This window comes from Momordica charantia (genome assembly GCF_013281855.1).
Source record: "Momordica charantia cultivar OHB3-1 chromosome 5 unlocalized genomic scaffold, Mcharantia_2.0 BLBB01000005.1, whole genome shotgun sequence".
Lineage (NCBI taxonomy): Eukaryota > Viridiplantae > Streptophyta > Magnoliopsida > Cucurbitales > Cucurbitaceae > Momordica > Momordica charantia.
In genome coordinates, this window is record NW_028275163.1 from 9,378,756 (window position 1) to 9,400,506 (window position 21,751).

General features: G+C 34.2%; 1 protein-coding gene and 3 long non-coding RNA genes across 5 annotated transcripts; 2 read left to right on the forward strand and 2 right to left on the reverse strand.

The window, feature by feature from the left end:
- The first annotated feature begins 226 nt into the window (after window positions 1-226).
- On the forward strand, window positions 227-1,170 carry LOC111024899 (ethylene-responsive transcription factor ERF087-like). Its single transcript, XM_022302718.2, has one exon. It carries the CDS (start codon window positions 312-314, stop codon window positions 996-998), a length of 687 nt encoding a protein of 228 aa, XP_022158410.1. The 5' UTR covers window positions 227-311; the 3' UTR covers window positions 999-1,170.
- Window positions 1,171-4,589: 3,419 nt separating this feature from the next.
- Window positions 4,590-6,996, reverse strand: LOC111024905 (uncharacterized). Its single transcript, XR_002603410.2, has 2 exons — window positions 6,791-6,996; window positions 4,590-5,181 (listed from the first exon to the last, which is right to left on the reverse strand). It is a non-coding gene; the product is annotated as an uncharacterized LOC111024905 (long non-coding RNA).
- Window positions 4,939-6,782, forward strand: LOC148211257 (uncharacterized). The gene is made up of 3 exons (XR_015790960.1): window positions 4,939-5,078; window positions 5,330-5,477; window positions 6,288-6,782. It is a non-coding gene; the product is annotated as an uncharacterized LOC148211257 (long non-coding RNA).
- A 4,949-nt stretch (window positions 6,997-11,945) lies between the features above and the next one.
- LOC148211258 (uncharacterized) lies at window positions 11,946-14,498 on the reverse strand. Of its 2 annotated transcripts, none has more exons than XR_015790689.1 (2): window positions 14,286-14,498; window positions 11,946-14,014 (listed from the first exon to the last, which is right to left on the reverse strand). It is a non-coding gene; the product is annotated as an uncharacterized LOC148211258 (long non-coding RNA). The 2 variants fall into 2 exon arrangements; XR_015790690.1 differs by having other exon boundaries at window positions 14,271-14,498.
- Between the last annotated feature and the right edge of the window lie 7,253 nt (window positions 14,499-21,751).

Consider the following 21,751-nt stretch of genomic DNA (forward strand, 5'->3'; position numbering starts at 1 on the left):
AAGTGATTTGAGAGTATCACATGCGCCATTTCCCTTTTCTCATATGTTTGATTTATAGATGACCAATTATCATGCACAGTTAGTTGGGCCCCACTCAGTGGATTTTAATTTCCTCTTTCAGTTTTGCCAAAAAAGAGAGGAATTAGATTATATAATTAGAGAAATTTTGCTTATTTAAACCCCCATCATATGCAACACCCCTAAAACCAGGCCTACAATCATTCCCTTTTCTATTCCATTTTACTCTAAAACTTCAAAAACACACTAATCTCTCTTTACTTTTTCCCTTTTTTTTTCTCTATTTTTTTCATATGGACTTCACCGACTCCAAAACCAACTCAACTTCGACCTCGTCGAAGCCGAGGAGAAAACAGCAAGAGCAGCAACAACAGCAAGAGACCACAAGGTTTCTTGGAGTGAGGCGGCGACCGTGGGGGCGATACGCAGCTGAAATTAGAGACCCATCGACAAAGGAGAGGCATTGGCTCGGAACATTCGACACGGCCGAGGAGGCGGCATTGGCATATGACCGTGCCGCCCGGTCCATGCGCGGCTCCAAGGCCCGCACCAACTTCGTCTACTCCGACATGCCTCACGGCTCCTCCATCACCTCCATAATCTCCCCCGACGAATCCGCCGACGCTTTCCCTCCTCCAATTCCAACCCCAACCCAAAACGACCAACTCTCCTTCGCCCTTCACGACCCCTTCGCCACCAGCCCATTCCCCGGCAATAACTGGCTGTCCAACTCCGACTTCGACCACGACGTCGACCTGCCGTCGAATTACCAGCCCGTAACAGCCTTCATGGACACTGGCATGCCACAGGCCGACAGCACAGAGCTCCCTCCACTCCCACCGGATGCGTCTTCTTCTTACAATGAGTACGCGTTTATGAGCTACGATTCAAACGCCGCCGTTTTGCCGCCATTCCCGGATACGCCGGCCGACGGCTACGGCTTCGGCTTCGGCGGTTCCTCATCCACTTACTTCTATTAATAATCTTCCCATTTCCTCTCCCTAATTTTAATCTGTTGTTTAAGCTATCAGAGGTGTGTTCTTCTCCTTCTTCTTCTTTTTTTTTTTTCTTTTTTTTAATCAAATGGCTGCACCCAAGCTCAGAAACTGGCTGATATTGTGGATGTGATATATAAAATATAAATATGTTGATTTATTTTGGAGGATATTTGTAATAATTGTTCAAGAGTGTGCGATTACAAATGCAAAATTACTAAACAATGACTTTGGATTTATTTATTATTATTAGTATTATTATTATTATTATTTCTTTTTGGATATGACAAGTGGGATGAGAATATTCGAATTCATAATTTCTTGATCAGAGACAAATGTCAATTAAAGTTAAGTTCATGTTATCAATAATAACTTCGATTATCTATTTTTTTGTCACACATTTCTAAACTTTTTACCATATTTGTATGGATACATCTTATCTTAACATATTGTTCTTTGTACAAGTTCTTTATTACCAAATCAACTTTATCAATTAAACAAGCTATTTTGTGTAATAGAATAATTAGGTAATTAAAATACATTTTAAGAAAAATATGTGATAAACTATTTTATTGGGTCCCTTTGTGTAATTGGATTAATGTTAGACACATTATATGTTAGAAAGAATCTTTTAAAAGATTGATTGATATTTTTAAAAATATATATTTGACACTTTTATTTTTCTATATATGTTTATAATATTTGTGGGAGGGTGTGAGTCAATCATTAAAAATTCCTGAAAGATGCAAGGGACAGTTGAGTGTCTCACTATTGGTTGGAAACCATGAACGATGATGAGAAGATTTGAGGCTTCATGAATACGCCCACATTCAAACAAATTTAAATTGTTTGGAATAATATGGTCAACAATTTCCATATAAATATAGAAATAAAAAAAATGTATTTTGACCAAGGCATTGAAAAATTAAAACAGCCTTGTCAAAGAACCACATTTAGGTACTAGGCAGCTCAAATAATTCACGAAGCTTCACATCTGCTTCCAGTTGCAGCAGCAAATCCCGTGATTACTGCAATCCTGTTAATTCCTTATTTGAGAGCTCTCTCTCAAGTTAGGACGGTAAAAATACTGAGTTGGATACTACGGTTAAATGTTTGACAATTAAGAGATAAATATTAAAAATAGAGATTTTTTTTTTTCAAATAATGAGTTATCAATTTTTCAACGATAAAGTTGGGTAAATAGTCAACTATTTTTATTAGAAAAAGTTAATTGTTTTGGTCTTAGGTTTTTAATTGCCTTTTCTTGTACAAAATTTGTCCATTTAGTTTGTAAGGACTTGTAAGTAACGTTTTCACTTTTTTTCTTGTTTATAAAAAAAGAAGAAATAAAAACCGAAACATGCAAAATAAAAACGTTTCTTCTTTTTTTTATAAACATATATATGTTTGGTAAATAATTTTGTTCTTTGTTTTTTTTGTTTCTAAGTTAAAAATTATGTTTCCAAAAATTGAGTAGATGTTTCAAACAAGGAAGTTTCTATTTGTTCTCACTCTATGAATTTTTTCTTTTGACAATGGGCATATTTCTCAATGTTACGAAAATCATATAACAGGAAATTGGGGACGAAATTGAAGTTTTCATCACCACGAAAGGACAATTCATTGCTGAAGGCTGAAAATGCCAATGAAAAATAAAACGTTGGGAAAAAAAGTCATATTCTTTCTTACTTGTTGAATATGGATTATTAGACTATATGGGATTACGCTGAATATGAATTATGTCATTTTTTACTTATTATGTGTGTGAGTTTATTTAATTCTTGGAACTAACATATTGTAATATGAGATAAACTAATACATTGTACACAAAAAATAAGCAAATCTATAATCATTTTATTATTTCCTTAGTTATTCCACATGTGTAGTTAACTTTTACTCGTAATAATGGCTATTTATTTTTAACTTCATAGAATAATTATTCTACAGTGGTATGATTTTAATAATTTTCATGAGGATTTAATTTGAATGTAAAAATTATATGCTTAGGTATGGATAGACTTATTATGGGATTTATTGGAATCATATGATTGGAGCAATAATGATATAAAAGTGGTAGATTTTAGAATTTAGTAAAAGAATTTCGATAATGTGATTGATTACTAACAATTGTGGCTAGTGTTTGGTTCACCATTTTGAAAACAGAGAGTAGGGTTTGTTATCACAAACTCACGTTTGTTTCACAGTTTTATAAACTCAGGTTTGTTACAGTAAATACTATTACACCCCAAGTTTGCTACAGTAAATATTATTTCACTACCTAAGTTGCTACAGTGTATATTTTGTCTTTATTCTCTCTTTTAAAATGCATTAATTTTTTTAATTAAATATATTAAATAAATGAAGAATATTACTTAATTATAATTTTAATTATAAATAAGTAAATCAATTTAATTAAAATTAGATGTAATAAATAATTAAATCATATATCAACATTTTTTTCTCTAGTTTTTTACCCCAAATGATCCAAGAAAAATCTAATTTTCTTTTTATCTTGCTATCTATTTCCAGCTGTTTTCTTTTTCGTTTTATATAGTTGTTCATTTTGTTTCTATCATTTTTATTTACTTTTTGTTGTCAACTATATTTGTAAAAGACGTTATAATTTTATATAATTATTTGTTTTAATTTTACATATTTATTTTAATGTATGAAGTTAATAATTTTTAAACAAGTATTATTTAAAAGGTTTTCACTTTGTAATAAAATGTAATTGTAAAAAATTAAATAAATTGTTGACAACATTTTATCTACATTAAAACTTATATTGAATGAATTTGTATTCTCTTGTTTAGACTTTGATTTACTGGAAAAGTATTTTCATAGATAATTGAATATTTATTTTAAAAATTAATCATTGAAAAAAAATTGGATGGACAAATGTATTAAAAATATTTTATATATCCTAAAAATAGTATTTCCTAATTTCATAAGAAAATTGACTTTTGTAAAATAATTTAAATTATTTTAATTAAATAATTAGTTTATCAATTATATTTTTTTAAAAGAAAATTAAAACTCAACCAACCAAACACAAGTTTAAATAAAACTAGTATAACAAAATACAAAACACAAATTTAACAAATCCAGACTTTAACACCAACTAAACACAGACTTAACAAATTCATACTTAATAAACTTATTTCCTGCACCAATCAAACACAAACCCACACTTAATAAATCATGACAAAATAGCGAACCAAACACCCCTTTAAGGGTTTAGTACTTATTTTCTTAAAAAAAAAAGGTTTAGTAATAGTATCTTAGAAGGGTCTAGTAGAGGGATAGGAAGATTTAGTACTCTTAAAGACATGTTTTTGTTAGGGATTTATACGTCCAATCAGTAAATATTTTATTATTTATTGGAAAAATATTTTTTTGATTATTTTGTTTCATGTATTATTTATTATCCATTTTCTAAAAATCAAAAGTTATGAATTTAATCCTGAACACTATGTAGTTCACATACAAGAGGATCGTGTTTAAGTTATAACCTAAAGAGTTTATATATATGGATAAGGCGAGCTGTCCTTGTTAAGGATTCAACGACAAGAGATCTAACAAGGATCTATATTATAAATGGGATATTCCTCTAACCAATTGATTTTGGGATGGAACTCCATAAATATTGATATGCTACTACTAGAAATCTGGGTTTTAATGTCAGACAAGAAAAAAAACACCGAGGAAACAATGTCCCACAAGGTAAAAAGGTGCTAAAATTATAAAAAGAAATTAAATTTTATGCTTCAATGTCGGACTAGGCCCCACATTGTAAGCTCGTCTTTGGTGAGGCCCAACTTGCCATTAAAAGTGACCAAACATTTTTTAACCCTGCCTTTAGTTTTCACCATTAAACTTTGTCACTCTGAAAAATTTCTACCTCCTTCCGCCACGCGAACGAGCTCCATTGTTAGTGCAAACCCAGCTCCATTACATGCGACGAGGACGATCCAGCGGCCCGAGCAACGAAGAACTCTGATAGCGGCCTCCATCTCTTCGAGCGACGGCGCATCGAAGCCCTAGATTCGTCCACATTCTTCACTGGTACGTCTCGAATATTTATCTTTTGTTTTCATCGTCTCTTGCAGACGGTTTGCTTGGCTCTTGGGGATGTTATGTGAAGCATCAATTTTGGGATAATCACAAGCTACATTTAGGAGGGGAAAATGTTAAGCAAAAAGATGGAGTTAGTGAGATTTTACTCCTGTACACGCATAAAGAAAAAGTCTATTTGCTAGTTTTTCTTTTCCTTGGACTTTTTGAAGATTAGCTTCCATTTATTTGGTGTAATAAAGATCTTTGGGGGAAAGTCTTTGCTGCTCCTAGAGATGTTCGAAAGCCTTCCGAGACTTTTCGATCCTAATCTCTCACACAATCCAATCACGGGGCACTCAACGTGTGGAACTCGCACCCTAAGAACTACAGTCTCGGCCCTCGCACCTGGTAAGTTGTTTTTCTCTTCCACGTTTCCCTTCTAAAGTGATTCCCATGAGATTTGATCAATTTTTTTCTCCTGATATTGACGATCTCATCTTTTGCTTGAACAACATGCTTATTTTTACGATCATTGACTTGAAAGAAGAAAATATATGATTGGATTTGAGTTGGACATATGGTTAATAGAAGTGATTTTTTCACTTGTTCGTATATACTGAAGCAAACGAACGGAATGTTTTAGTGAATGATCTTTTGTCGATGCATTGATGTCTAATTTCTTGTACTGTTATCATTTTTGAGACATAGTTCAACATAGTTCCCTCCAAAAGTATTTTTGAGACAACTTTGGGATTATGGAAGGTTGTATAAACTTCCTAACAAACGTTTACTCTATTTGTTTTTTTCAGTATATACGGGGTGGGGGATCGAACTCACAACTTTTTAATTGGAGATATATACCAATTACCGCTGAGTTATGCTCATTTTAGCCCTTTACTCTATTTGTTTAACTATATAAAAAGTTGTTGATTGATGTACGAATAGATACTTTGATTAAAGAAAATGCAATCAAAGATATTTCATTGTAATAAAGGTTCATAAAGTGATATAAATAATTATACCAAATTTACGTCATTCATAAATTAAATGAATGCACATGAATGTTAGTGGATTCTGGTAGGGATATGCGTTCTATTTTTCTCTCAGGATTAGACTCTATTGGTTAATTTAATTTTGTCTAACTTGAGAAGAAAAAGTTTCATTTGATTTTTTGAGGGAACTATGTCTCAAAAATTCATATCTTTTTATCTGATTTAGGTATCCATGACGGTGTATCTTGATTCATTCAAGGATAAGAAAGAAAGAGGGTTGCTCACCATTATGATAAATTGTGTAGTATGAATTTGAGATTACAGTCATCTGTTGTATAGAATAGTTTACATCAGAAACCAGCCTCTTGCAAAAACTATAACAGTTCAACACTAACCATTGAACAACTCAACACTACCTTAATAATTTGTGTTTGCAATTAATACTTTCATACATTTGTGCTGAAATGTGGCGTGAGTTATTAAGTGTTGTTCTCGTAAATTGCTTCTCAATTTCCTTTATATACTTATTTGTATTGTTTTGCTAAATGGTGATTACGCATGGAATTCTTGATTGATTTTGGCTATGTTATTCTGATGGACAATATCATACATGCGCAGTGGGAGCAAGCAATGATCGAAATAATAATCTAGATACACATTACAACCTATGATGAAACATACATGATCATACATTATGATGCTTAGAGAAAGATAGAGAAAATTGCATACCTTTGTAGCTTTTCAAATTTCTTCAAATAGCTCCAATGAGGACCAGCAAGAGGTCTTCCTAGCTATTCTCAAGACTTAGAATAGGGTGGTGAGACTCTTTTTAGAGAAGGAAAATTTGGGAGAGATATGGAGCTAAAAAGAGTTATGTAAGCTTTTTTCAAAACCATCAAATGACCAAAGGTTCCAAGACTTTTCATGTTTGAACAAAACCCTTCTTAAATAAGCAAATTACATGCAACTCTTGCATGTCTAAGTTTACCAAAAACTTACAACATATACTCCACTCATACATGGCATGGTTAAGTGTCAAAATACATGTCTAAGTTCATCAAAAGCTTACAACACACATTCCACTCATGCATGCCATGGTTAAGTGTCAAAAAGTAGATTTTTTGAGATTATTTAAATGTTCCACTCAACAAGTTAGTAGAATTTTCTACTATCTTGGTTAAAAACATTATTTTAATCTTCTTAGACAACCTTTGACTTTCTCAGGTCAAAGTCAACTATTTGACTTTTTCCGAAATCCGACTGTTTGACAAAATCCATACCTCCGATTATGAATCCGCATTCATAATTTTAATATTTAAATCCTATTTAAATATTTTGACCAAATTTCTCAATTGATATCATATATCAATTACTTAACCATATCTCGTATGATTAACGTAATTCGTAAGATTCGAATTATTCCTTCAAATTATTCCAAGTTTATTCCTATATGAGTTAGCCAGGGGACCTTATGGACCTACAAATCAGGAGCTCCAACGATCCGAGATTAATCAGTTAAACTATTTAACCTAGTTAATCAACATTCGTTAACTACCGGGTCACTCCATTAAAGTCCGTAGCTGCACTCTCCTCATTGTAGATATATTATGTCCATTTGATATAACCATGATCGGTAAGTCGACCCTTCACATGTTGTTCGTAATTACTGCTGGGTCAAAATACCGTTTTACCCCTATAATTACCTCTTGTTCCTTAAGTCTCATTAATCCTCTGATGAACAATGATTTGTAGTCCAACTATCAAATCAAAAAATCCCCTCAAACCTTTTGATAAGGGTGGCGTCAATTGTCTAAGACCTGGATTCAGCTCTTAAGAGAACAACCTTTCTACTATCCCAAAATTAGGTAGGAGTGAATTCCTTCTTGCACCATATGTCCCTACCTATCTACCTAGTTTTACCCCTGAAATGGGAGGCTTATTGAGCCAGCTGCTCTCATCCATGTAAATCTAAGGATAATCCCGAGTAAACAGAAGTTCATAGTTAGCTCAAGATTAAGATCGAGTTACTTAGGCCATCAAAGTCGAAATAGTCAGTTTCACACAGTAAGCGGTGTTATAAAGTAAAAGTGACTATTTCATGGTCCGGTTTTATGCAAACTCTTTGCACGGGATGCCCCCACTCGTATGTCTTAACATGAATGAATTAGGACCACATCGTTCGTACTAGCTACAAAGTGGGCCGCATCCATAGTGTCCCCAGAATAAGGCGCCCGACCATATTCCTATACTATAGACCATTTAGACTGTTAACTCAAACTTGATGTATATTTATGTCTCTACATAAAATTTGAGTCTCATGTAACAATCTAGGATCCTTAGTTTATTGGATTTAGATCTAGTAAGAACATTGTATTGGATCAATAACTACTTATTGATTATAACCTTCAATAACAACTTTATTGAATGATAAAAGTATATCTGACATTTACAAACTATGAGTTTTAGGACATAAAACCCAACATATTCTATATCATAGTTTTAATGTTGATAAAATAGTAAGAGTTTTTGGAATAGGTTACTCATGGTGTTCGTGGCTTTTGGATGGCCTTAAATGTTAGTTTAATTTGTCGAACCTGCTGATGACATCAAACTTTTAACAAGGTTTATTATGTAACTTTTGAAACATATTGTAAGAAGATTATTTTGCTTAATATAAATATCATATTACATATATACAAGTGTTTGATATGTTGCTGAATGTAGTTTGATGAGAGACGAGTGGTCCTGTATATATTAAATCCTTATTTTCTATTGAGTTATGCATAAAGAAGAAGAAGGTTGTTTTTTACAAGTAGGCATGTGTTTTGGGTAAGTACTGGAATTATGAAGAAGATGAGAGAAAGAGAAAGGTAGGGGAAGAATGAAAGCCTCAAATTTCCTCTCTTTATGGTTTTCTGTGTGTCCCTTCCTCTCCATTACAACCCTCTTTAAATACACCTAAAAATAACAGTAAAAAAGAAAAAGGGGCAAGAGAAGAGAGAAAAAGAGGGAGGAGAAGAAAGGAGAGGAGGCCACGTACGTGGTTTTGACCGGGAAAAAATCAAAGGGAGAAAAAAAACTGTTAATATCAAACGTTTAAAATAAAATCATTATTTTTAAATTTGTAATTTTATTAATAAAATCAAAATCTTTAAAAGAAAACATTTTTTTAATTTAAATTAAAACTTTAGCTTATAAACAATAATAAAGTAATCATTTTTTTAATGAAGATATTTAAAAATAATAATAATAAATAAATAATAATTAAAAATTAAAAATTAGCCGGACCAATAACGGTGTCTACACTTATTCTGATAAGTAATGTGTAGAAGTTGCTGGTCTAAGACCTATAATTTCTAATTACAATTGTAATATTTAAAATCAAGTTCATAGATCTTACTTACAAAAGGGTCCTTATCAGCTGCGAAATCATATTTTTCCATTCAAGAAATTTGGATAGAAATCAAGACGATTTAATCCAATTTGGTTCAATTAATATCCTAATTGGTTAGAATATAGTATTTCAAAGGATGTTACATTCTTTTTATGTTGCTACTTATTCAAACCAGAAGTTGGTAAACAATTAGGTGGTGATAATTTTATTGGTGATCGATATTCTTATCGGAAGAAAAAAGAGAAATTGCAAATTCATGTTGGTGGTCCTAATAGAGCACATAATCAAGCTTGGGTTAAATGTTTTGGAACAAAAGCAATAGATTGAGACATTTTTTAATAGGATGTTAGACCAAGCACGAGTTGAATATTGAACTCGATTAGGTACATCAATTGATTGTATTCGATTTTTATTACGACAAGGACTTCCATTTCGTGGGCATGATTAGATAGATGATACACAAAATCAAGGTAATTTTTTTGAAATTTTGGATGGCTATGTGACCACATCTAGGATATTGAAACTGTGACTTTGAAGAATGCTCCAGATAATTTAAAATTGATTGCTCCCGATATTCAAAAAGATATTGTGAATTGTATTACACTAAAAATTGTGAATGCAGTCATAAGATATATGGGTGATAAGTTATTTTCTATTTGGAATATTGATGAATCCAAAAATATATCTTCAAAGGAACAAATGTCAGTTGTATTGGGATATGTGGACAAAGGTCATGTGACCGAACGATTTGTTGGAATTATATGTTTTGCTAATACAAATTCTCTATCAAGGAAGCTATTGATGAATTTTTTTCTTGACATGAGTTTTGCATTGCTAGTTTGCGAGGACAAAGATACGATGAAGCAAGTAATATGCAAGGTGAGTTGAATGGATTGAAAGCAGTTATTTTGAAAGAAAATAAATGTGCTTTCCATTCATTGTTTGTGCTTTCCATTCATTGTTTGTCTCATAAGCTTCAAGTAGCTCTTATAGCTATCGCAAAAAATCATGTGGAAATTGTTGGTCTTTTTTTTTATTATTGTTACAAATGTAATGAATATGATTGGGGCATCGGCAAAGCATCATGAAATTCTACGAGAAAAATATAGTATGACAAATTTTGAAGTTTTGAATATTGGTGAACTATCAACTGGCCGAAGATTAAATCAAGAGATAATGATTAAACAAACAGGAGATACATGATGGGAAACACATTATGGTGTTGTATTAATATATTACAATGTTTTCATCAATAGTTGATGCACTCGAGACAATTGTACAAGGTGGATCAAATTCAGAACATAAATATGAAGCAGGGATTCAAATAAGTTCAATCCAATCATTCGACTTCGTCTTTCATATGTATTTTATGAAAATCATCTTGAGAATCACGAATGATTTTTCTCAAGCATTACAAAGAAAAGATCAGGACACTGGGAATGTCATGAATTTAGTCAAAATTTGTAAAGAAAGATTGCAAACATTGAGGGAGTCGGGTTAGGATGGATTCAGTTTCTACTTTTTGTGATAAACATGATATTCAAATTCTTAAGATGGATGATATATTTTTTTTTATTTGAGGATGACGAGGGCGAAAATCTCAATCAATTACAAATATGCATCATTATCGTGTTGACATTTTTTATACAAGCATTGATATGCGCTTCAAGAGTTGAGTAACTGTTTACTAAAATAAGTATTGAGTTGCTTTTCTATGTAGCATGTTTGAATCCAGGTGCTTTTTTGTTGCTTTTGATGGACAAAAACTTAATCGTCTTGCTCAATTTTATCAAATAGATTTTAAACTATTGAACTCTCTGTGCTTGATGATCAACATCAAAATTACATTGTTGATGTATACTCAAATATTGAGTTTGGTGATCTAAGAAGCATCAGTGATATTGCAATAAAATTGGTCATGACAATAGAAATAAGGTATATACATTAGTCTATCGATTGCTCACCTTGACATTTGACTTTCACTACAAGAAAATTAAGGATTTTCAAAGGTCACAACCTTTGAAAAATTATAAAATAAACCCTCGATAAATTTTTTTTCAAAGGTTTACTCAACATTCAAAAAGTGTCGATATAGATCCAGTCGAAAAAAGTTGTTTCGAAAGTTTGGTTAACCTTCAAAAATTCATATTATTCAAAGGTTCAATCAACCTTTAAAAATTCATATTTTTCAAAAGTTATAAGTCTTCGATAATTGTTAAATTAGTTGTACATAATTTATTAATTTCAATTACTTTTTTCGAAGTTTTTATTATTTTCCAATAATCATAATCTTATTTTCAACAATTTTTAGACCTTAAAAAAAGTTCTTTATTGACATTTGTAAATCCTTAAAAAAAACCAAGTAGAATAATAGCATTTGAAATTAATATTAATATTTTTTATGAAAATTAAATTAATTTTCATGGTTAAAATTTATAATTTCTGAACTATATCTAACAAAAGCAAAATATTGTTTACTACAATCAATAGTTACGGCAAAAGCAACCAACAAGTAGTCATAGTATTTCTAAAACTAATTAAAATAATACAATACTTCAATTTCTAAAAAAAAAAAGTATATATATATTTACATTTCTTGATATTATACCTAAAATCTCAACCATCATGGTTGAAATGGGTTCAAAACTATTTTCTAATTCAAAATAATACCAAGCTTGCTAAAAAACATCCAAAATTTGAAGTTTGGGCTACTAGCTTCTAACTGACCATCAACTAGAACTTGTGATCTCTGATCATTTTTGCATTAGTACTCTTGCTACCTCTCCCTCAGCTGCCAGTACCAAAAGCATCAATTTCTATCGATGGATTATCTGGACTTCGACTTCAAGACCGACTTTTTAGAAGTAATTTCAGAAACATCAATTACCATCAATTACTATTGTAGAACTATTCTTACTGGGTTGTCTGAATTTTCTTCAATTCAGAAGCCCAAGGCATCGCAAATCAAGCCGAACAAGTAAGAGCCAACAAGTGCATTTAATAAAAGGGCAGACAATGCTGATTAGAAAGACATAACAGTCGATTATCTCAGAGACTCGAACTGAAAGTCCAAACCCTTGATGACTTGAGTTTTACTTCATCTAACGTAAAATCGTCCTTGTCATCAATCTGACACGTTTCATCATCACTATTGTTTGTTCTCCAAATATCGTCAGTTTATACAAATCAAATTATACACAGCTGCTCAAGTTCATTTTGATATGACTAGTAGTTCTACTTTTATCACATTCCATCAGTACAAGTACAAACAAACTATTCTAAGTATCTACCACCTTCCAGATCCTAAGTTTAAAATCAAGAATCCTATTACTTATAAGATAAATGTAGAAATCAGGCGATTAATTAAGCAACCAACTTACTTGATGAACCTGTTATATGCAAAAGGAACCTACTATCTTTTCTCTAGTGCTGCTAACACTCAAAATCATTATTATAATTTCAAAAAACACAAAACCAACACAAATTTGAAGTAATAAAACATCACTTTATGTTATATATTTATGAAAACAATTAATTTAAGATAAGTTAGAGCATGCAAGAGTTCTAAGTTCAAATATGCTACTGAAATCACAGTAGAGAAGAAATTGTTGTATAACACAATGATCATCATCTAAAATTGTTAAATACCATACAAGGAGTGTTTCATTAAAAGACAATGTGATGGAAAAAGAAAATATGGCTACTAACCTACTCCATTTGACTTCAAACACTTTAAAAATGAACAAAAGATGTACTTCTTTATATTAAATGATTAATCAAAAGATTAACAAGGCCTAAAACTATTTTTTTCTTCCATTTGAAGTTTTTGAAGTTTGAAGACCAAAATGAAAAAAGTTTAGCATTTTACCTAGAGTGTCATATAAAGGAACACAATAAATCCATGAATATTACAAGCCTGTAGAATAAACAAAAACGTTACTAAACAGGCTATTACATAATTACAATCCACTCACAAACTGAAAACATGGATCAAATTAAAGAAATGATAAAATGAACTAATTACCTCCACAGACATTCTGCATAAAAGATTATTCGTCAGAGCATTTTGATTCACAAGTTGGATTTGTATAGTCTCGAGTTATAAAGTCAAGCTTATATTTGGTTACCAAATACAAGGTATCTAACAGCTCAATCACTCCCTTTTGCAAATTACAAACTGAATTTATGGCAGATTAGGAAACTTAAGTTTCGTGTAATATATATTTTGGTTATAGGACAAAATAAATCCTAAAAATTTGAGTTTGTATAACTTATATTTGGTTGTGGAAGGTTACTATACAAACCTCTAGTGAGATATTATATCCTTAATATGTCTCAAAGTTAATGCCAGCTTTCGCTTATAGATGTTCGAAAAACTGAACCAGAGCGCTAATATGGAAAAAGAAATTCTAAATTAAAATCAGAAAACAGTTCAAGATGAAGAATTAGACTGGAATCCAAATTTTTGTACAATTCAAGCAGATAATTCACTTTATGTACTTACAGGGAAAGAAACACCATTCGTATCGCTAATTAGAGAATTCAACGCCTTGCAATACCTAACGGCAAAAATGCACCACCAAACAAGTTAATCAACGTCCAAATTAAGAATCAAAATTGGAAGAAAGTGCCAGAGGTAGATTGAAGATAAAATACGATCGTGGTTGATATAAAGAGAATTTTGTACCTCAATCTAAAGAGGCAGTGAATTATTCATAAGCTCTCTCGATGAATTGAATATGAAACTTAATGACGGAGAATTGTAAATCTCTGACGAAGAATCATTGAAAAATGGAAATAAGAGAGTGAACATACATTTAAGTGACATACCTCAATTCGAGGTGCCAACCACAATCAATGGACGAGGAACTCTTGCGGCGGCGATGGATACTCGACGGCAACGGGCAGAGGTGGCACGAATGCATAAACTAGGGCAAAGTTTGGCGAAGATGGGAAAGACTATCGTAAGTTGAGGATTAAAATAGGTAAACTATTTCAGACAATTATATTATTTTAAAAAATATTATACATCTTTTTGGATGGTTATTAGTAACCTTCGATGAAAGTTGATAAAAAATATATCCAACAACCTTCCATCAAAAATCTTTTTATATATTTTCAAAAGTTTTTAGTCACTCCCAAAAAAAAAAAAAAGTTTTTTAAAGTTTTTAAATACCTTCTAATATCTTTCAAATTTTTTTAGCCCCTTCGATTAAAAAAAAAGTTAATAACTTATTAGGTATAGTTTTCATATTTTTTAAGGTTTTTAATAATCTGTGATCAAAAGTACATAACTCCTTTTTTTTATTTTCTAAGTACATATTCGATAAATATATTAAATTATTTTTCAAAGGTTTTCAATAACTTTTGGTAAAAGAGTGAATAATTTTGAATAATTTTCGAAGATCATCATACTTTATGTATATTTTTCAAAGGTTTTTAATAACCTTTGATAAAAAAAATCATTTTCGAAGGTTTGAAAACCTTATTAAAATATCATATATTTTTCAAATGTTTTAAATATTTATTGATAAATATATTGTTTTGAAAGGTTTTCAATAACCTTAGGTAAAAAGTGAATAATTTTCAAAGGTGTTTAAAATATCTTCGATAAAAGATAACACAATTTTGAAAGGTTTATGAAATTTGTTGATAAATGTGTATTTTTTCCGAAGGTTTTTAATAACCTTTGGTAAAAAAATGCATAATTTGAAAACTTTCCATAAAACATCATATATTTTCAAAGGTTTTTAAGTATTTGTTGATAAATAAAACATCATATATTTTCAAAGGTTTTTAAGTATTTGTTGATAAATATATGTTTTTTCAAAGGTTTTCAAAATAACTTTGATAAAAGATAACATAATTTTCAAAGGTTTATGAAATTTGTTGATAAATGTGTATTTTTTTCAAAGGTTTTTTTATAACCTTAGATAAAACTTGCATAATTTTCTAAGATTTTCCAAAAACCATCGATAAAGATTCATAAATTTTTCAAAGGCTTTAAATGTTTGTTGATAAATGTACTGTTTTCCAAAGATTTTCAATAACCTTCCATAAAAAGTGGTCCAAACAACTCAACCTTCTTGTAGTGTTTACTTGTTGCAAGTAGAGAGAATATTTTCTGTCGTGAATATTGTGAAGACTTGATTGTGTAATCGAATAGGAGATCAATGGATGATCAATAATCGCATAACATATATTGAGAAAGATTTATTGGATAAGTTAGATAATAACGTTATCATGAATCGATTTCAGAGGACAGTTGTAATGTTATTCAATTAGTTTATATACGAAACTATGAACGTTTTGAAATTGTTTATCATTTACTATTTTATGAAATATGTATGTGTATTGTGCCCCACAATGAAAATCCTGGATTCGCCACCGCCTCCATAAACTACATTCATCAACAATCCAACACTGGAAAAAAAAGTATATCTTTGTAATAAAAGTGAAATTGATATATTCAAGTCTTAGTATTGTATATAGCACATATTGGCATTCCCATCCCTCCATAAACCGTATCTAACTTACAAAGATAAGCACAAATTGTTTTAAAAAAATACATGACTCTGAAACCGTTCAAATGGAACTAAAAGACCAACAAATCGAACTAGAGGTATGAAGCTCCCATTGCTCTAAATCCATCACTTGCTTACATTACTTTTTTGTTGTTTAATATTCTCCATACTCCACAAAAATCTAAAACATGGATTCAAGAGAAATAAGTTAGCTTTTGAAACAAATATAACTCTTGAAACAAACATTCAGGTCAAACACTAAGAAGACTATCTTATAGCTTGCTTAAATTCGAAATACAACATTTCATGTAGAGTTAAGAAAGTTATTACTCTACCAACTGGAAACATGAAATACATAGAATAAAACAATGTTCAAAAGCATTTAAGAGGTACTAATCATTCAATTATTAATTAGAGTACTATACTTTTACATACAATATCATGTAGGCTTTCAAGAATTTTAGGACTCTAGATGCTTGGAAATAAGTAGGCTGCAGACAAAATGCATTTCAATATAAACTCATTTTCATGTCCCCAAGACACTAGTTATCGGTCTCAAGTTGAAGAATAAATACGTCTTCTTCGATAGGAGGGAGATATCATCGACAAATCAGGAAAAAAAAAAAGAATATAAAGATAACGTAAGTATTAAAATAAATATAAACAATTAATACGAACAATATATAAAATGAAATTCAATGTATTTGTATATACATCACAACAGTTCGAGGTGTCAAGCTGACTCATTAATGAGTTGTTAATTTGTTAGAGTAATTAGTTAAATTGTTTTGATTCACTAAATCTCTCTTGTTAGTTCTTCACTCCTCTCTCCTTCTCTTAGGCCTATAAATAGTTGTGTTTGGTGCACTATACTCAATATATCATAAGAGAAATATGTTTCCATGACTCATCTTTCTCATCTTTTATTTTCTGTTTATACAAACGTGGCATCAGAACTCATTGTCCAACGACTTGAGTATATTGATCATGGTTTCTTCTTCATTTGGAGACAATTCTGGTCTTTCATTATCAAACTAGAATACAAAATCGATCAATCCTGGGAACAAGGTTTCGATTGTGAAACTTACTAACAAGAACTTTCTACTATGGAAATTTCAAGTTCTTGCGGCACTCGAAGGACATGGTCTTGAAAGCTATATCGACGAGGATTCTGAATCACCACCAAAGAAAAGACGAATTACAGAAGGAGAAACATCAGGAGAAGAGATAAATCATAACTACACTCAATAGAAAAGACAATATCGTCCTTCTTCGCTATTTGGCTCGATGTCGGAGGAGATTCTTTCTGAAATGCTTCATTGCAAAACTAAAAAGAAAATATGGATCAATTTGCAACAAATGTTCTCCACTAGAAATTTGACAAAGGTCATGGAAATAAAACTAACTTCAGAACTTACGAAAAGGTAATCTTTCTCTCAAAGACTACCTTTGACTAGTCAAAAAAATTGTGGATTGATTGAATACTCCGGGAAAATTTGTCCCAATTGAAGACCATATCATGCATATCCTAACTAGTCTTGGTCCAGATTTTGAATCCATCATCTCTATTATTTCCTCCATCAAAGCACCTTTATCAATCCAAGAAGTGACAACACTGCTTTTATCATGCCAGAGTAGAATTGAGAAAAACGTGGCAAGTGGTGACGGTTCTATACCAACAGCAAATATTGCTTATCAAAATGTCAACAATGCTGAAAATGACAGCGTCCTCCAGGCAATTCCTCGTATCAACAATGATATCGTGGCAAAAATTATACAAATTGTTTATGCAAGAGTTTGCACAACGGTTCTTCACGAATCAAGCTCGAACCCGGTCTCCGGCTCCAACCTGAACACTTGAGTGGACCTGCACAAGAGGGTAACACTCCGAAGCTGGGTGAGATTCGATACCTGAGCGTCAAATGAAGCCCTCTATTTATAGGTACGACCGACGATTATATGTCTTTTCTCATGTCGAACCTGTCGGGTTTCGAGCAGATCGAACCACAACCAGAGTCGAACCTTGGCGTCTATACTTAGCCTTTTTGGTAATGGGCGAACCCGGTTTCCTCGGCAGGGCCGAGGTGAATCTAGGTAATTTTTATTCGATTCTTCAAACACCAATAAGTGTCCTCCACGTGTCCCTGGTATCCTTACCCCCAAACATTGGCCCCCTCTCTATTAGGTTCGATCTCGACCTGGCAGAGAAGTTCATCCAATTCCATTTCGGACACGTGGCGACTTTTAATTCGTAGAGGGAATATGACCGTTGCAGAAGACGTTTCGATCTGCCAGGTTGTCGGAGCACTCGAGTACTTTGTCGTTACGGATCTCGAGATGATCCTAGCCGCTCGTTGATTACACGTGTACGACACATAGATTTTTCCGATTAGCTATAAATAGTTCCGAGATTTCAGGTCAAACCTCACGTTTCCTGAATTTCTAGAGTTCGATCTGAAACCAGCTCGAACCTTCTGTAGGTCAGTCATTCGTGTTTACTTCTTTTTCAAATATGGTGGTTTTCTTGTTTTCCCCTTCCAGTAGTGATAACATAGGTAGTGCGGGTCGGACCATAAGTAGTTCGCCCCCCAAACCAAGCAATTCTGGGGAGGGCTTAGCTCGTAGGTTGGAGTCCGAGTTGGAAGAGATAGAGAACTTTAGGTTCTCGGACGATGGGGAGGAGAGTGACACTTCCACCTCGGGCCAGGGTTTGGAATACCCTTCTAGAATGCCCGAGCATTATCTCGGACCCCTCCGTAAGGGGTTTAAAATCCCAAACGACATCCTCCTTAGGATTCCGGAGGAAGGGGAAAGAGCTGACAATCCTCTAGAGGGATGGGTCACTCTTTACTTAAAAATGTTTGAGTACGGCCTCAGACTTCCCCTCCACCCTTTTGCTCAAGAGTTTCTCAACCGAACTGGTTTGGCGCCTGCACTAGTGGCCTCCAATGGGTGGGGTGTCATTTTTGCCTTAGCAATTCTTTTTTGGTTGCGAGCTCGGGACGAGGACGAGGCCGAACTACTAAACGTTGACCAACTTCTTGGGTGCTTTGAGGCCAAAAGGATAGCTAAAAAACCAGGTCGGTATTATATGTGCACGAGGAAGGGCGCGGGTGGCATAGTCAAGGGGCCGACCTACGAGCCTGTTAAGTTTGGGAACCTAGGTATGAGGCCGTTGCGTTTACCTCTTTAAATTTTTCTATTCTTCCTTTTTCATGTCTAACTTGAATCTTTCTTTTTGTGCAGTATCGATCAAGCCGATTCCCGAGCTCGCTCAAGCCACCTTCGACACCCTCAAACACTATAAGGACCAGTTCCCAAAGGACCGGAAGATCGGGACCTTGGTCATCGACAAACTACTCCTTGAGTCGGGGCTACTGGACTACAACCCTTTAGTTCGTCCAATTGAAGCTTCAAGGCCAAACTTCGAGCTCGGTAAGTCGTGCTTGATCTCAACTTCAACCTTAAACTTTTCCTTTGGTCTCTAACTTTTTGCTTGTGTGTTTTGCAACAATGGTGTGCGGATTCTCTGGTAGTGTGAAGCGCAAGTCCAAGGGCTGTGCTCACGCCCTCAAGACCGTGGTGGGTACGAAACCGGCGATGTCTATCGTGCCGCGGACTGAGGCCCATGGTAACTCTGGGCCATCCTCTGAAGTCCCCACCCCTGTGATCGAGCTAGACTTATCTGGGGATTGATCTGGAGAAAAGCGTCCAAGGGAGGAGTCCGAAGCACTTGACATATCTCCCCTGAACGAGGTGAGAGAAGAATCTCCCTTGAGGAGGAGAAGAAAGAAGAAGAAGACTTCCTCCTCCTCGGAAGCCGGAGCTCGTGAGACTTTGCCTACGAGTCATGCTGATTTGGTGGATGACCCCAAAGCCCGAATGAGGGGGAACATCCGACGTGAGAATGCGGTTCAGGATGGAACCGTCAAGCTCCAGGGTGAAGGACCAAGTGTCTCGTATCTCGGTCGCGTGCTTGGACCGCTGTCTAAGGAGAGCATCCAAGTTCGTAAGTGATCCTGGGTCCGTACTGCAAGGGACAATTGACAACGCTGTCGAGGTAAGATCTGCTTTGCATCTACTCTTATTATTTATTTTCTCAATTTATTGCTTGGTCTAACCATCATGTTCTTTGACCTTCGCAGGCATTTGTCGCTTCCATTCACTCAGCGGTTATGATCAAAGCTGAGTTGGATGGGAGGGAAGCCCTGGCAGCAAAGGAGAAGGAGAACTCTTCTACTGCCTTAGAGGCTGCCACCACCATAAAGGGCGAGCTACTGAAGACTCGTTCTGAGGTGGATATCCTGAAGGCCGAGGTGGATGCCAAGGCTAAGATTCTGAAGAAAGAAGGTGAGAAGCACAATACCCATCTCAGAGTAGCCCATGCTATCACCAAAGGGCTGGAGAAGGAGAAATTCCAGCTCCTGAAGGAGAAGGACGACCTCGCTCAAGCTCTTGAGGAGGAGGATGCCTTGATTGGACGCCTTACAACCGAGCTAAAAGACACGAAGGGACGCCTCACCAATGGAGTTCTGTTGGAGGAAGCCTTCAAGCAACACCCAGACTTTAATGGGTTTGCCAAAGACTTCAGCGATGCCGGCTTCAAGTTCCTGATGAAGGGCATTGCTGCCGACATGCCTCATCTTCAGATCGATCTCAGCGATCTCAAGAAGAAATACTCTGAGAAGTGGACTTCTGGGCCTAATGGTACTCCTGGCCCCCAATCACTGGTGGACAAGTACGTCAGGGAGCTGGACTCTGACTACTCTGATATGGAGGAAGAGGATGCTCCTAGCCAAGAGCCTAATGAGGTCGGCACGACGCAAGAAGAGGTTCCTTCACAGCAGGGCGGATCCCAGGAGGTCAACCTTCTGGGGTCCCAGTGCGAGCTGTCCTCCCACCTCGGAAGTAGCTGAGGCTCTCTTTCTTTTTTATTTATTTTTTATTTTTTGTAAGCTTCAGGGTAGAGCTGCAAGGTCTATAATCCTTGGCTCTGTCCTTCAATTAATGAATTCTCATTCCTCAAGTTGAATGCAGTTCTGTGCCTCTGGCTTTGTCTCTTTCTTCCATTACTTTACTTTTTCCTTACGCTTCTTTGAACTCGCTTTTGTAAGTCGGAACTCATGTATGAATAACTTCATCTCGCACCTCTAACTCGTAAGTTTAAAGGATTGAGTGTGGGATAACTCTTTTCACATCGCACCTCTTATCCAAAGTTTGAATTTGAGAATTTCTTTTATTGATCTTTAATATTTCTCCTCGAACTCGGAAGTCCAAAAGATAATATTACGCAATCCTGAACTTTCTACATCTCACCTTTAACTTAAGCGTTCAAAAGTTTGAATTTTGAGTTCATATTTAACATTCACATCGCACCTCGCACCCATGGGTTTAGAGGATTGAATTCCTTTGACCTTCAACATCGCACCCTTAACTTGAGCGTTCAAAGGATTGAATTTTGGTTCGTGATTGATTTTGACATCGCACCTCGAACCCGTGGGCTTTTGAGGATTGAATTTTGCCTTATGGGAGTCCGTGGCCCCCATTTAATTTCTAATCGAGCTCGGGGTTATGAAATTAAATCACTTCATTTATTAAAAGTTCCGCCCCTTGAAAATTTTTACAAGTCCATTTTGAGACTATTTTAACATTCCAAGGGTAATAGCGCTTCAAGTGCTCCGCGTTCCATGGATGCGCAAACACTCTTCCTTCCAGATCAGCCAGCATATACGTTTCGGGCCGGATTATGCCCCTAACCTCGAATGGTCCCTC

Bases quoted from the DNA above. Each gene is read 5' to 3' on its own strand.
- LOC111024899 (XM_022302718.2), top strand. From the start codon at position 312: ATGGACTTCACCGACTCCAAAACCAACTCAACTTCGACCTCGTCGAAG.